We start from the raw sequence: 16856 nt of genomic DNA on the forward strand, positions 1-16856 counted from the left end.
ATACTTACGGCACGCTTCGTCTTCGTAGCAGCACAATCCGGATTAGTGTCACGTGGGGGCCCTGGTTGCCCAGCTACACGAAAATTCAGAAGTGTGATTACACACTCTTCCTAAACACTATCTGCTTCGAAAAATAGCGACTTGGAATGTGTGGTATTGTTGGTATCGCAGTGCTTTCAATACGATGATCAAGTGTAACAAAAAGAAAACGTGATAAGTTCTTCGACATGCCACCACATACATATTTATACTTTAACAATTACCTTATTTCTCTGGGCCATTTGGTTCGCTCCATGCAAAATGGGAAAGTTGAAAACTTTGATGAACGGATTTTAAGCTCAGTACCACGCGAAAACTTTACTTAAAAGTTATTATGATTATTTTTTTGCTGCTAACTTGAAGTATGACAGCGCGGTGCAACAAGATACCCTGGAGGAAAGGGAAACAGGTCACCGCTCGTCCTCTTTTTCCTTGCCTGGGTGTGCGTCGCGTTGTTTCCACGATGTTGTGACTTCCAATGTAACTACAGCGACGAGCCAACTTTTAGGTCTCTTTGTGTCATATTGAGTCATGGAGCACAAATTCTATAAACACTGTGGCTATGACAGGCGGATAAGGCCAATAACTGTGTTGAAAAAAATTGTTGGAGAAGTGATGTCGTATTACCGTATAACAGAATGAGTTGGCATTTAAGTGATAAGGAATGAATGCCTTATGATGTATGCAACTAGTTTTACACTTTTCATTCTGAGTCGTTAGCTTAACGTGTACGGCTATAGAAGTGGTTCCTGAATGAGCTATTTTATGCAGTGCATGCCATGCATTTATAAGTTACCTTTCCACATCTATGACTGAAGGTGCACATAAGCAAAGGCAAGGCATAGAATTTAACTTACGCTTTTGCGGTGGAGCCAAAGTGTCCTTAAGGTAGCATTTTCCTTCTATGCAAACTCCCGTGACGAAAGCAGCCACACTTCCCTTTACTGAGGATATTGCGCTGGAGGAAGATTGCCCTGGAAGCTGAAATATTGAAAGTTAAAAATGAAGTGGTAAGTGGTATATTCCATGCAGTAGCATCCAAAAATACTGCGTAGCTTTATAAACGCCTAAGGTCAAAGCTACGTTGAAGGTCTGAAATTGTCATTGTGTGCGAGTATTCCAGGAACTGATGCCTGAATTCGTGAATCGGAAGACTTGTATGTTCGTTCAGTGGATATACAAATGAGACTCCCACTTTTTTGCATTCCGCATAATCACACAATTACTCTTAATTATTCAAATTCTCATATATTATAATTAGAAGAAAAGTGTCAATGAGAAAAATGTAGAGAAACATGAGAAACTCCCGATACAGCTTTATGTTGCTCAATACGTGCTGCATAAAAGCGATTTTCCAAGCATGAGAGAAGCCCGCGAATACATGCAAAATTGACGCGCGACCGGCTGCTTCAGGCACTTTGCGTGTATTCCCTGGCTTCTCACATGCTTGGAAAAAACAACTTTATGTAGCACGCATTGAGTAACAGAAAGTTATATCGGAAGGTTTTCATATTGCTCTACAGTTTTCTCATTTACACTTACCCGCCGCGATGGCTTATTGGCTATGTTGCGCTGCTAAGCACGAGGTCGCGGATTAAATCCCAGCCGCGGAGACCGCATTTCGATGGGCGCGAAATGAAAAAAAACGGCCGTGTCCCGTGATTGGGGGCACGCTTGAAGATCAATTGGTGGTCAAAATTAATCTGGAGTCCCCCACTACGGCGTTGCCACATGAATCAAATCGTGGTTTTGGTGACGTAAAACCCCAGGATTCATTATTTCATTCATTGACACTTTTCATCGAATTATAATATTTGACAAATTGATTAAATAATTAAGAGTAATTATGTAATTAGGCGGAATGCCATAATCTGAGAACAACATTACCTTGGTTGTGTCCAGCTACGTGGCATTTGCATATCCTTAAAGGGTGGCTCAAGTTACGTGGGACACCCTATATTGTTTCGAAGAGTGCAGCGGCGGGCAAAAATCAAGAAAGCAAGAGCAAAGATGGGGGTAAATAGGTTTCATTAGAACAACGAAACTGTTTTATCGCTAAGGTCATACTATTGTGGCAGAGGAAAAAAAAATCACATGCCCTTCCACTGTCGAGAAAATGGGGGTAAGCGAAGCTTGTCGTGTGTGTATCTGACCGTGGGGATTTTCTTTCTCTATTTTCTATCTTTCTTTCTCTATTTCTTTCTTTCTCTCTCTGTCTCTCTTTGGTCCCGGGCATGTGCCATTGAGCTTGGACCCTTTCTGCACAATCACCAGGATCGGCCCGCTTTTCAGCGTGACAACGCTACCACCGCCGACACTTGGGAGCCTATAAAGCTTCGCTTAAAACCAGACCGACGTTGGTGCTTGGTGTCGACAAATTATATTTTAGCAGGGTCCGCTCGATGAGGAGAGCGGGACCAAGCGCCGCTGGTCTTCGGTCTAAGAACCGCCGATTCCACTGCTCGCACACACTCAGCGTCCTAGGCTTAGTCTGTGCGACGTCTTTTTGGTTGGATCACTGTGGTACTTAGTAGTGCGCTACACTATCATTACGTTTGGTTTTAAGGAAAAAGCTACATCATCGACTTACTTGCCTTGAGCTGCATTCAGTGGCCCTCACCCCGAATGAACCCAACCCATGTGAACTAAAAAGTAGCTGGACGACCATATTTACGATTAAGAATACACGTTCCTAGTTTCTCGCGCAGTTTATTTGACATTTTCAACTTTCTGCTCGGGATGAGGGGTCCCACGACGTGTTATTTAGTGGCATGATTATAATAAAACAGCACATTAAGATTAAGCAAAGAATAAGGACTCAACAGAGAAGGCTTTGTGCTGTATTCACCTTAGTGTTTGTCCTTGTCTAAACGGGCTGTTTGTTTACTCTTTGACGCCAAATTTTCCAGCCATAGCTTTTGACGACCGAAAGAACACAAACTACAGATTAAACTACTCATTCTTGCTTTTAAGCTCTCATGACCTACATTTGTGGTAGGCTGAGTATATCATCAGTCTTTATTTGTGTGTGTGACGGCTTTTCTGTCGATGAATTTGTTCTTATGTATTAGATCCTTCGGAGTAGTGAAATTTCTGACATCGTGTAGTAATTGAATAAAAAAAACATCAGTGCCAAATGTTTGTTTCAAACATTCATCTCAGCTTTGAGCCTGAAATTGAAAGCACGAACATAACACGAAAGGGTGCGATGAGGTATAACCAGCCTAGAGTTACAGTGTCATATGCAGGGGCTGTATATTGTAGCGACATTTTTGTACTTATATTCTCTTCATCAGTTATCAGACTTCCCTTTGATGAGCCGATCCAACTAATGACATGGTAAAGGCTTTCCCGAGCCGATGATGAAGGATAAAAATAATAAATGAAAATAATTAAAACAAAGTGTGGCCTCTATTAGATCTAAAGAAATAAAAAGTTTATTGAATGCATACTTACTATGCACGGTTCATGATTGCGCATGACGAATAGTTCATCGCCTTCACAAGCAAACGAGCAGTTCTCGAAAACGTAATCCTGAAAAATAAAAAGAAATCAGCCCATTCATTCAAGGTGTCACGAGACAAATATTGTATTGTGTGTTTCTTTTTCGTATCTCGAACATACTTATCTTTTTAAATAGCGTGGGGCATTCAGAAAAGTTTAGCTTATGCACATATTACAAACATTACTGGTACACATGACTACAGACAAATTGCAACGTCAGAGTAGTTAATTAGGATTCACTCAATAAATGTTCAATGTTCCCTTTATAACCCACGTCGAAGTTGCACAATTGAAACAGATCAGTGGGGAACTCATGTCTGCATAGCTTTAATCCTATTCATCTTATTATCTACAAAGAAACACATTCGTGTTTCACTTAACATATTCCAAAATTCCATCCCGAGCAGCTCGGGACAACCTTAACTGGCACGCTAATACGTTTAGTAGATTACGGTGACGTATATTTCAAACGTGTAGCAGATCGGGCTCCTTGTTACGTCATGCTTACTATGGCGAATCGTAGCGAGGAGTAAAGGAACACTGGACAACGTCAATGCACTCTCTTTGTCTGTCCAGTTGTCCGGCGGTCCTTTACTTCGTGCAACCATTATCTCGAAAGTAGTTAAAGCCTTATAAACTGTTAAGCAGAAATGACTTCGCTGCTGCTCGGTGTGCATTTCGCAATTGCAACATGTGCTGTAAATTTAAGAACTATAATATTGACTAGCAATCTTTTCAAGTGCTTATCGAACTACGCCCGTACAATTTATTTTCTTGCGTCACCTTTTCATCTCACTATCCCTTCGCTCTGCTGGCTAAACGCACCGGAACTGTGCTTTCCCTATCTTACCTTGTCCTTACAGTTCTGAAATCTAGACTGCAATCGTTTTTGCCTTTGATACATGACAAATCTATTCAGTGAAACCGCCTAACATATCCACTTGCTCGCGGCTAAGGTTTATCAGTGCCCTCAGTGCAATGTGTACACATTCTGAGCAGACCAACAAAAATATGCTAGCTTAGGAGAGCCGAAAATTTGGAATAGATTTGTTCACTTAGTTCACCCAAAATATTTACACCCGTGATTGTGAAGCCATGTCTTCTGCATAAAGTTAAACGGAAAAGCATAAAAGCGTGAACGAGTGGAAACGCTTCCGTACTTACGGTGGCATTCGGACGATTACAATCTGGACTGATGTCGCTTGGCGGCCTTGGCTTTGGCGTTTCAGCTGAAGAAAAATAACGCGCGTATAAAGTAGACACGTTATAGTCATGTAACAACTTAAAAAAAGGCGGTGGTAGGTGATATGCGTGTCGTGAATCCTTGCTTTCGCAATGCACTGTACAAGATGAAATATGAGGCAGAGTTATGTAATGTACTCGGGTACATTTGGTACACCTTCGTATAGATATTCCTTACGTGAAAACAATCTGCCACTCGCTCACACACTTGCTTTTTGATTCAACAAGCAAAAATGCAAATGATACCATCGAAATCTATAGATCGGGTTCAAACGTCAGCGGTGCTGTAGAGTTGCACGAATGCACAGTGCACATTTTTTGCGTGTACTTAGTAATGCTGCTGGATATATGTGGGGCTTCAGGCACGCTTAAGTTAGAAACAAGCCTTTGGCTGTGTATTCACACGATACTCTTATCCATGGCAATCATATAGTTCTGTACGCAAAAGTCTTGTGCGGATGCAGTAACAGAATTACGTTTGGTTTTTTTTTGTTAGCGTAAATTCGCAAATAATGGTTATTTTCTATTTCAAAACCATTTCGGATCAATACTTGGTCGTTGTCGCAGAGAATCACGCATATTAACCACGTCAAAAGAGGAAATAAGAACGTGGAACTGAGCGAGTAATTTAATAAATTGCGACATTCCTGGGGGCTCATTGTCCCTTGCCTTTAAGAGTATTTTCATCTCAAAGGTCCCTACTTTTCTTGCGTGAAAATTTGTATAAACATAAAACTTCTAAAATGGCGTAGAATAAGAGAAATATAAAATGGAAACTACCTCATATTTAAAAATGTTCAGGAAAGCTGCGGATAGAAAAAAAATGACATCAAATGCATTGCGTTCTAAGCAATCACCTCACACTTATGAGGTGCACTGACCTGAAGAATGCACCATAACGTGGCCGAGTGCCTTTAGGCGGCAAAATAGTTGAACATTTGGGACCTTTGTTCAGAGGCATGCAGGCAGGGACAAACGTAATCGGAACGCGGGAGCTGTGGCCCAACTGCATCCCCATGCTCTCTAGCAGCCTCGGGGAGAAGCGAGAAATTGGATAGCGCATGCGCGAACTCCAGTGCTCATGGCCAATTCGCACCACTCCATCTGTTTCTTTACACAAACATCGGAGCGTCGTTCGCCACGTCTTCCACTTACTTTTGTCTGCACCTACATCTGAGAATAACTCTGTATGGGCCGTAGGTGTGCTACGAAGGTCTGGAGTCCGAGTCCTTGCCAATATACGCTATGAACGCATACACGTTCAAATATATTTCTAGGCGCAAATGCTCTACTCTAAGTGTTTATTTAACCCCGTAACGCCCACACACACTTATACACCGGCGGAAGAAAATTAGAACTTGTTCACTTTCATTTCTGGCTCCGTAGAGTGCACTTGTACAAAAACGCAATGAAATTTTATTTGCTGTAAAGCTAAACTATTATAATAATTAAATAAGCAGTAATATGTTTGTTGAACACTGTTAGCTGAACACTCGCTCCAGCGTATCAAAATATGCTACAATAGGATATGCGTTCAGTTTCCCGAGCTTAGGTTACAATTTTCAGGTATCAAACGCAGCGTAATATATTTGATGCGTCGGGCATTACATGCTAATTCACGATTACGTTTCCAAATGTGCAGCTCTTGATATGAGTACATCATTTAGTTGCTGCTGTGTAGGTGTACCCAGGACAAAATTATAACAGCGGATATGTTCTTTGTGGACCCTTCGCCGTCTGCCCGGCGTCACGCAGGTTACGTGACCAGGAGAGGATGAGAGCTGTGCCAGGGGAGGGCAGGTAACGTTGCCAGCAGAGGAGAAGAGGCCTGCTGGGGGAGGAGGCGACCAATGTTTTCATGAAAACGTTTTGCTCCCTCCTATCCACACTCCTCATAACGTTATATTTCATCTCCCGGTTTTTGTGTGAACAGGGCAGCAGTCTGGAGGTGTTGACCTTCGTGGACTCCTCTCTGGCTTTTCACAACTAGATTTCTATCCCTCTCTCTTTCTGCCTGGTCAAAAGCACATTAGAATGAATATGGCGGCTATAGTGGTCCTATTTGAACACAGTTATAACCCGTCGAGGGAGAACGCCATGAATGTTCTTCGTGCACATAGCGCGCTCACACATAGGTGACGCTTAGTGTGTCTCGCAAATTACAGCCTCGCAACATGTGAGCACAAGGCGTACGGCTCATGTTCTCTCCACTTCTGTACCATCCACGAACAATACATTTGGAAAGCTTTAATGAGTAAAAGGCCTCCTTTTTAATAATGAGGTCCAGTGTCTTCTGTTTTTTTTTCCCACCCGAACATTCGTTTCAATTTAAGACGCATATTTTTTTTACCAACTTTCACGGGGGATTTTCCTTTCATTATTTTTTATTTTTGCCTTAAGTTTAGCAGCTTTCTCTTTTTGCTTGTTTCGGTGAATATACGGTTCACTATTTTGCTGGCGCTAGAACGAACTGCATAGTTTCACACGCTGCTTTCTAAAATGTAGGGTGCATGACAGATAACTAAGCTTTCGAGGAGCAGTTCATAGCAGGGACGCAATGTGACTAAGCAGGAATTAAAAGAGCGCTTTTGATATTTGAAGACAAATGTAGTTAGAGCTTATTTGTAAAGCTATCAGGGTAGAAAGCTCCAACAAATTATTCCGAAAAAAAGAAGAAGGCGCAAGGTAGATAAGACCCCGCGTTACCTGCAGAGAACTTGCCGAATTCATTAACCACAGTAACCGCAGCACGAAGATTGCAACGACCGTGCCAGGGCTCCCCAGAGCGCTCTGCGCATCCTCCTGGTCACCCATTCTCCGCTTCGTGTTTCCGTTGAAACGGCAGGCAAAACGTAGGCTGCCTGACATGTGACCTCGTCCTCGCCACGCTCCTTGCACGTGAACGCGTGTGGGCTATACACTGCCGGTGTGCGAGGCCAGGTGACAAATGCTTTCTACGAAGTCGATCGATAAACTATCGATAAACGTTTGCCTAGTTGCTCTGTTCTATAAATGCAGGTAGTTATTTTTCTTACTATGTGTCTCAGCTGTCCATTCTCCCTGTAGCTCTGCATGCCCCATGGTGTTATTGCTTCGTCCTTATTGTTTTGTTTTTTGACCCTCCCTCTACAGGCTATAAACTGACTGATCGTCTATCTTGCATTGGTTATTGGTTTCTTAGGCTACAACTTCTAATTCTTGCAGCTCTCTCACGAATATGTGCGCGGTTCTTAAATTAGAGGTCATTTTTCTACAGGAACTATCATGGGTATAGTTGCCCTGTGCGACTCTTGGCGACGAATTTCGACTGATCTTGCCTGGTTTAATTAAATTCTGCTTATTCTTCCTTGCTAAGAATGTTCCTTACGCATTTTTGGTGGCTCCCCGCTCTGTAGAAGGACGCACTTTCCCTTTTTACAGGTTCCCATGTCCCCTGTGATGGTTCTTACACCTCTTCTGACTGGCATCTCTTCAAGTGGGTCTTGAATCTGAGACATCAAAAGGGGAAAAAAATGATAGCAGGGTAAACAGCTAGTTACAAAGAATGACATGGACAGAGGCGGCGTAGATATCTTGAATTAAAAATACATTCAGCAGCGTTCTTCCGTGCACACCGGTTGTTGAAATTGAAAGTTCCTAAAATAAATCCCCGTAACATGCCCGAAAATATAGAGCTACGCTATTTTTAAGTTTTTCAGGATATGTTTATGCGCGTGTTGGTATGGCACCTTCTACTGCGTCGTACCACAGGTAGAGCAACGGGACACATAGAAAGACACATTATAGATAAACCACGTTTATCACATTAAGCAGTATACGCACGTGTTATTCGACTACATTTGGAACCGTGGCCTTAGACAGCGGGGCCGAAATGGGGAGGGGTGGAGGCAGTGACATGAATGACTTCGACAGCTTCTACGCGAGCCCACAGAACGGCTTTGTCGGTACATCTCATGAAATGCAAGTGACTCAGCCCATATCACCTAGCCGCGGAGCGGTCGAATATCATCGACCGCAAGCACTACGCAAGCACCGGTGCTGCCATCTGTCTTTCACGCCGTTGCTGAGTCGCATCACGTGATGAAACTTTAGGGCACCACGTTGCGCGCACTTTTATTCATATATTGTAAAGCCGGCTATTTGAAAGCTCCTGATGATGTGAAAACTCATTCATTTTTATACATTACTGATGCCGTAGTCAAAAGTGTAAAAAGTCGCAAAAGTTTGTAATGTTCAATACAATATTATTTGAAATAAGCACTTCTTTTAAAAGAAATGTTGCTTTAAAACACAGATGCCAACTACAAAGTTTCTACAATACCGGCTCAGCGTGATGTCACGTAACATCAAAATGATACTGAAGAAAGGGCTCTTCCTTTGACGTTACTTATGTGATATCCCATCACTGATCCAGAAACTGACATGGCGACTATCTCCTAACGTCAAAATGGGCTTGTGAATTCGCAAATACGTTGCAGTGTATCCTTATAGGTGGTGCCACCGAGACCGAGGCATTAGTCGGTAGGAGTCGTGTGTGCAGCGCGCACGCTAGTGCTTTTGGCGCGAAGTGGCTTCGTTATTTTGGGGAATATCGGGGCTTCTTTGAATTCTATATTTCATCAAAAAGCAAGAGGGAAGTCACTGGGCAGATCCCACAAATACTTTCCCGTAAAAATCAAGCAATTGCTTGCGCGTAACCATATCCCTATACCTAGCCTGTCGTCATAAAACAACTTTATACGGAGGCATACTATTCAGGTTTTAATTTCTACCCTGAAATTATTTTCTTTTTTCGGTGAATGTAATTTCCTAAATGCACTGTCATCAGCTTTTCTCAGTGGTAAATTTTCATTTTTTTTATTGTAGAAGTCTATACCTTTGATTTTTTTCTCCGTAGGTATCATGGTACATTCTGCTGGTCGTTTTACAGTGCTCCTACGAAGCTTCGAAGGTTGTTTAAGAATGTAACGAATGCTTTATCATGAAGATAAGCACGTTCTTGTATAGTGTTAACAAATCCAGAGTAATCTATCAAAGTAATTCATCTCCGTAATACAATTCTATTGTCGTTTGACAGGATCATCAGAGCGCTCGATCATCAGAGCACTTTGAAAGCGCTCTCAAAAGGATAGTCGCAAGTTCCATCTGTTTAGCTATATTTGTTGACGCTGAAATGCACTGTATGATTGAACATCCTGCTCCTCGATACTGTAGTTGATCCAATACCCAGAACAACAATGCTTTTGAGCAGCAATCTAGCCCAGGCACAACTTGGCGGCTTTCGTCTATTAGTGCCCCACCTTACAGCCAGGAGCAAAGCAAATGCAGCTAGCGTCTAAGGTTTCGTATTGTCTCTGACTATAATGAACACGTTAAAGGTGGCCAGACGAAAAAAGTTGTGGCAGTTTCACCTGAAAGGCGAAGCATCAATTGCGATAGCAAATTTGTAGAGAGCTATACGGAGTAATGATATTAGCTTTATCAGCTGTATAAACATGGACATGCAGCAGCACCGGCAACACGCAGAACTATTGTCGACGCCATCGGCGTTTTGCCCGCGTTCGCTCAAAATGCGTGCGGCGTTGGTGACTGTTACCGGAGCCTCTGATATAAATAGGCACTTGGTGCCGCAGCTAAACGTCGCCTCCCTTCCCTCCCCCTCCCCCCCCCTCCCCCACGCCCTCTCGCACGTCGGAAGAAGGCGCGTTTGCTCTACATATATGGTGATTGTAAAGGAGGAAAGAGACGCCTACTTCTGGAGCCCTTAAGCGAGCACGGCACAGAACGCGCGTTTGTTCTCCGCCGTGCGTTCACTCCCCGTGAAAGCGCGCGCCCCTCGCGCCCCTCGCGCCCTTTCACTCGCACATACAGCGTTTGGTGCGCGGCGACGATTTCATCTCCATTGACGTCATACGGAACCTCACGGCGACGGCGACGGCGACGCCGACGGCAGAAATCTGCTTTTGAGTGTCCATATAATTGCTATCGCAATAAAAAATATCATTTCATCCGGATAAGTTGCTTCGAAACAGAGCAACGCGCGCTTTCGCGTTGCTTGGGTGGCCGAGCAATACAGCCCGCGCGACTGCAGCGCCACTGCAAACATCCGGGCCATGCCTTCATATTTCGGCTTCACGCCAATACATGGTGCGCGAGCGCGCCCCTGATTCCCGTACACGTATCTAGCTCGTTGTAGCAAAGGTGTAGTGTAGTGCCTTCACTTACTCAAATTCTTACCCCTTTTTCATAAGGCGCTAATGGGAAACAGGACGCTAGTGACGCCCTCTTCTCATTATTTTTTAATCTTTTTTTTGTATCAAAAACTAGCTTTTTTTTTCTTTCCAATGTGTTTGTATGGGGCTTGCAAAATGGAAGTATAGGAAACAGTATTTTTTTTCTACTGATACATACACTTTCTGTCTTTAAAAACATTCCAAGGCCACAATACTATGGGCTAGAACAGGTTCACAAAAAGAATTAAAACCATCAAATTTACTACGTATGTAACAGCGTCATCACTACTCATGGTCTTAAGAAACATGGTATACGGCATTTGCTCTCCTGCACCAACGATGAAAATTACCATGCCCTGAGTTTTTTGGAAACAGCCGCATACTTACTAAACAAAAGCTTCCTTTGATTACACATTCCAACCGCTCCCGTAACGTTTACCAAGCAACGATTTGAAGTTATCATTTAGCGTGGGACATGACTGAGGAGAACGTAGTACGTTCTTAAAACTGCCTTTCATCGATTATACGCTCACACAACATTAAAGAAATGGGAGGAGGAAAAGATAACAAAGTTCTGATTTTTTGTGTAACGCTTAACTCCTTCAGAACACTTCAATTTTCCTTCATTTTCAACACATCTCGATTAGTCAGGGGGCGATTCGTTGCTCGTTAAGTGTAAAACGTGTATCACTTCTCAGACTCTAATTTTATGGCACTCGGAGATGCTTGATTTGTTCACAAACTATGTCACATTACAATATACTATACAAATACCAGTTGAATTTCACTCCAACCATACTTACAAAGCACGATTGGCCGTCCCTCAAGACAAAGTCTTCATCTCCTTCACAGATAAAGGAGCAGGTGCTGTAAAGGTGCCCCTGTGGAATAGAAGACATCTGGAATGACATTGTGACTTTGGCAAAGGAAACAATGCCACATTATTTAGAACAACTGCCCTGCGAAGTCTTCCAGGACGGATTAGGAGCTGCAAGGCCAATATTGAGCACGTAATTTGACAATGAGTTGCTATTACGGATTATGTAATTTGAATTGTGGCAGGGGTAGCCACATAAAGAGTAAAAAAAAAAAGTTAACCATACTTTATGAGAGCCTAGGCCCAATACTGCAGTTGAAGACTATAAATGCTATCACGGGCTGTTATGCAGTTTGCTTCCCGGCTAAGGCTTTATAATCAGCCCCCCACAAAACAGCCATGCATAACTTGTGGAAACTACCAACTTCAGTGAAAGCTAACGCAATATTCCTTTTTTTTTACAGTGAGAACAGTTCCCTGATAGAGCAGGCAGAGGTAGACTTCACAAGTGCTACGTGTTGCAAGCTGTAGCCGCAGTTTGGCTATCGCTGAGATAAAGTTCATCTGTAGGAGGGCGACCCAGATGCCTTCTAACAAGATACGAGTGATAAAGAAAGCAATATGTGCGAACACCGTATGTAAATAATATAAATCTTATACTATCTTGCCGCTGTGATTCTGAGCAGACGACGGACTTTAATTAGCGCGCAAGTTAATTGAAGATACAGCGGAACAGTGCAAGATGAAAGCGCGTCCAGAATTCGAAATTTTGTTCCCGGAAAGGCTGTCCTTGGCTACCTCATGTATTTAAGTACTCTTTTAGATGAAAAAAATAACAATGTCCTTATTTATTGTAGTACGAACACAAATAGCCCGAACTAAAGGAAAGTACTGAAAGCGTGCGTGAGTCGCTTCGTGCGTATGCCGAGCAATGCGGTGCATGTTGCAGGCTGCATGGCCCGCACCATAATAAAGCCTAATTTATTTCGCGGTTTTTGATCTTGATTCCTTGCGGGACGTGTATACCGCAAGTTAGCATTAAACGATTACTTATTGTGCACAATTGTTTGTTGAGAACAATTTGCTCTATTCCTTCACACACATTGCAACAATATATAAATTGAGCTTGCTAATTGCTCTACAGAGAAATTCTAGCCTGAATATATCAGAAATGTATACATTTCAAAGGTAAAGTAAAAGCTACCACCACTTTGCCTGCATATTTCTCATTGTGAATTTCTCATGATCACATTATGCAAAGACAATTTCAAAGATATGTTTTAGCAAAATAGGCGTTAAGGTCATCAGGCCCCTGATGTGCAACTTCTGAATCAACTGTCCACAGCGCCGACTTAGAAAGATAAAGCACTTGCGATACTTACGGGCACCTTTTTCATCCAAGCATCACAATCGGGGTTGCTGTCACGCGGAGGTCCAGGGGGTGTCGTGGTTGCCAAAGGTGCCGGAGGTATCTTTGGAACCAGTGGAACCTGGGGTACCTGGGGTACCTGGGGCACCGGTGACTTAGATTGCGCTGGGCAAAAATGAAATACGAAATAATCGGCCAAAGTTAGGTAGGGATTTTTTAGGCGACAACAATTTTGTAACTCTAGTATATAGTTTCGGAAAGTAAATCAGCGCTCCTCCCTCCCCCGCCCGCCTTCGCAAAATCCACAGTCTTTGTTCTCTTTCTTACATTAGATATAGCATAATACGAATATTTCCAGTTGCCGCAAGCATGACGGATTAGCACGAAAGCAGTATCTACAAGATGGTACTGTAGACGCACCTGGCAAGAAACACCCTCGCCAGCAAGAAACAGCCTTCTTCCCCCTACTGAAGCTTCTTTTTCTTTGTTCCTTCTTTGAAGAGAATTCTCCTTCTTTTCTTCCACTAAATCATGTTTATGTCGCGTCACATAATCATGAATCTTATAGCTGTGACCCAGCAAATAGTGTGAACGTTTCTCGGTGCTGTTAACGATGAAGCGATTACTCTTTAATGAGGAGGAGGGGGGAGGCGGAGGGCTATCGTTGTCGGCGAGAAACGCAGATACATGATCTCCCTTATTTTTTTGTATCTGCACCTTGAACTGGCAAACTTTCGATATTTTTGCTGTTGGCATTATGTATGTATAATAATTTAGTGCTGCAGAAAATATTCCGCTCACTCCTCTCCGTGTTGACTTTATGGACGCGGCACATTCTCAAGTGTTTCTTTAAATGAACGCTTGAAGTTAAATGCACGTTACTATAGGCGATAAGCTTTCATACATGCGAAAAATAAGCGCAACGTGAAAGCTTCTAGGTTGCAATTTTTGTGTCTCTGACTGCGGGGATTGGAGAATGTTAACAGGATAATATTTTATATTTTGCAGTCATGTTTTTCCTACAAAGTGTACAAAGCATTGCTGTAACTAAATTGAAGGTGTCCTGGGTGCCTTCGCTTATGTTCGTTTTCCTAATTGCACTGGCTCCTAAAATAAGCAGCGTTGTTTCACACCGAAAGCTATTCTATACCCAACGCAAGCCTTCATCATTTACTTACCAGCGACTAGAACAGCCAGACCTGCACATATAACGATGTCGGCGAACATTGCGTTGAAATTTCGAAAATAGAAATGTTGCTTAAAGACGCATCGGCAAACGCGCATTGGCCCACGCGTTTTGTTACACTGTCTAGCGCACTGACGAATAAATACTCCACTGCGTGAGGCAGAAGTACATACTTCTGGTGTAAATGCTAAGAGCTGATTGGGTAGCCCTCTGGTCACGTGTGGCTGACGTGCTTCCTTGGAGATGGCTCACAACGTATAAAGGCATCAGCAAAGTCAAAGGCTAAGTCACCATACATTTGGATCTGTGGGCGTCAAAGTATCGCACTCCTTTCGCGGGAATAAATGGGTCAAGTTGTCAGCATTGGATGCAACGCTTGTATATCCAGTGATTCGTGGCACACATATGTCTAAGACAAGCTGCTTCACTCACGGAAGATAGAAGGCTGACCTTGGTCTAGCTTTGTCTAAGCGTCAGCGAGGATGACGCGGCCTAACATTTGTTGGAGCCTTGGTCGTAGAAAAAGCAATATGCGTTAAAAAGTAACTTCAAGTTATCTCTTTCTCGGTAGGAGTCGGGTTTTCACACAATTGAGGTAGTGGCAAGCTTGCACCTTTATTATATCACACAAATAAAATTGCTTTAATAGACCCGCCGTGGTTGTTCAGTGGCTATGGCGTTGGGCTGCTGAGCACCAGGTCGCGGGAACGAATCCCGGCCATGGCGGCCGCATTTCTATGGGGCGAAATGCCAAAACACCCGTGTACTTAGACTTATGTGCACGTTAAAGAACCCCAGGCGGTCGAAATTATTCCGGAGACCCCAACTATGGCGTGCCTCATAATCAGATGGTGTATTTGGCACGTAAAACCCCATAATTTAAAGAAAGTTGGTTTAATAGCTTGATAAGCATGTTTGAGGTTCCTGCGACCATAAATTTAGGCCTTTCTGATTAGCTTGTTCAGTGTATTTAGACGATTTCAATGTTCAGAAGCATTAACTCCGGAAAATTGTAGGTTCGGTCCTGTGCTTAGAAGGACAGAAATCAAAGCCCCTTTCTTAAAGAAACATGGTTGAACGCCAAGCTTTCGCCCATGCAGGCTGAATCAAAGTCCAAAGCAAACGACCACGCAACGAACCCAAGGAATGCTGAGCGACCCGACGCGATGCATATGTGATTTGATTGCTTGTTTAGGATTGTATTTTTTGAACGTTGAAGCTGAATGAAGACACATTTAGTTGAGTTGCATAGCCTTTATTTTAGTTCATGAAGGCGTTGATTACACGCACAAACTCAAACTTTCACAGACTGCATGCCATTGCCGATACACGGGATTGGTCTTACGGGCACAATCGCGCTCGGGCTTACGTTCGCGTACGGAAACCTCTTCTTCTTCCGTGCCTACCAATGGTGACGGCAGGAAATGCATTGCGTGTAGCGCGTAATGCAATGCAGATGTATACAGTTCGTCTGGGTAGCGTGGCGTTGCAGTTCTCATTGTTCTTATCGGTACAACTGCGAATGTAAACTCTAGTGTTCTACGATTGTGTGCGAAGATGCGCAGATTGTTCTATTCTGTGCGCAGATGCGCAGATATTTCCATTGTGTAACTTGGCTTTCCTGCAGTGAGTTCGGCGCTCATGGACGAATCAGTGAGACATAGAAAGCTTCGCTCTAAAAGAGACACAATATACCGCAACTGCCTGCCATAAACAACGCCTTTTGTACCGATAATATTGTGCGGCATCAGGGACACACGTTTACTTGTCGTTCTATCCACTTCACGATAAAAAAAAACTTATGGCAGAACCCATCTCACGATGACTGTCGGTAATAATGCGATTAGCATTCAAGCAACGCAGCGATACCTTATTCAGGCCTTCAAATAGCTTCAGACCTTACTGCTCAAGTCAAGTTTATTTAAAAGCTGTCGTGGTCATTGTGAGACTTCCGTTGATTCGGTTATATGCGACATACATTGTTTCCGGTATCATCCAACTTTGCAATGGCACTCGCTCACCAAGATCATCCCTGAGCATGACGGCATGACAATGACTATATGACGACGACATAGGGATGACAAAGGAATGACGCAGAAGGATTGGCGTCAATGGAACGACAAAGGCGGTAAGACGACGACGGCATGACGACTAGAGCTCTGCACGGGCCCGGGCCGGCCCGAAAGCCCGGGCCCGGCCCGGCCTGCGGGCCGGACCGGGCCGTCCGAAGCGTTTTTTTGGCGGGCTCGGGCCGGGCCCGGGCTTAAAGCCACGGGCCCGCGCGGGGCTCGGGCTTGAGGCCGCGGGCCCGGGCCGGACTCGGGCTTGAAGCCACGGGCTTGGGCCAGACTCGGGCCCGCTCATTAAAGGACCTAAGTAGGCCTTCGAGCACACGCAACCGTTATACATTGCATGGTTCAATGCATTCTGTGCCAAGCTGAAGTGACACGTGCAAAATGACTGTCA

General features: G+C 43.7%; 1 protein-coding gene across 1 annotated transcript in view; it reads right to left on the minus strand.

Annotated features, from left to right (window-relative positions):
* The window catches only part of LOC119446091 (uncharacterized), a 46940-nt gene extending 32402 nt beyond the window's left edge, over positions 1 to 14538 (minus strand). Inside the window, exons 1-8 of the mRNA XM_037710436.2 lie at positions 14383 to 14538; positions 13218 to 13369; positions 11822 to 11899; positions 8153 to 8273; positions 4708 to 4772; positions 3496 to 3573; positions 897 to 1020; positions 9 to 73 (exon numbers count right to left, since the gene is read on the minus strand). Of these exons, the coding sequence (XP_037566364.1) occupies positions 9 to 73; positions 897 to 1020; positions 3496 to 3573; positions 4708 to 4772; positions 8153 to 8273; positions 11822 to 11899; positions 13218 to 13369; positions 14383 to 14488 (789 nt within the window). The 5' untranslated portion in view covers positions 14489 to 14538. The remainder of the gene's footprint in view (positions 1 to 8; positions 74 to 896; positions 1021 to 3495; positions 3574 to 4707; positions 4773 to 8152; positions 8274 to 11821; positions 11900 to 13217; positions 13370 to 14382) is intronic.
* Between the last annotated feature and the right edge of the window lie 2318 nt (positions 14539 to 16856).

The sequence above is a fragment of the Dermacentor silvarum genome, chromosome 3 (genome assembly GCF_013339745.2).
Source record: "Dermacentor silvarum isolate Dsil-2018 chromosome 3, BIME_Dsil_1.4, whole genome shotgun sequence".
NCBI classification, from domain to species: domain Eukaryota; kingdom Metazoa; phylum Arthropoda; class Arachnida; order Ixodida; family Ixodidae; genus Dermacentor; species Dermacentor silvarum.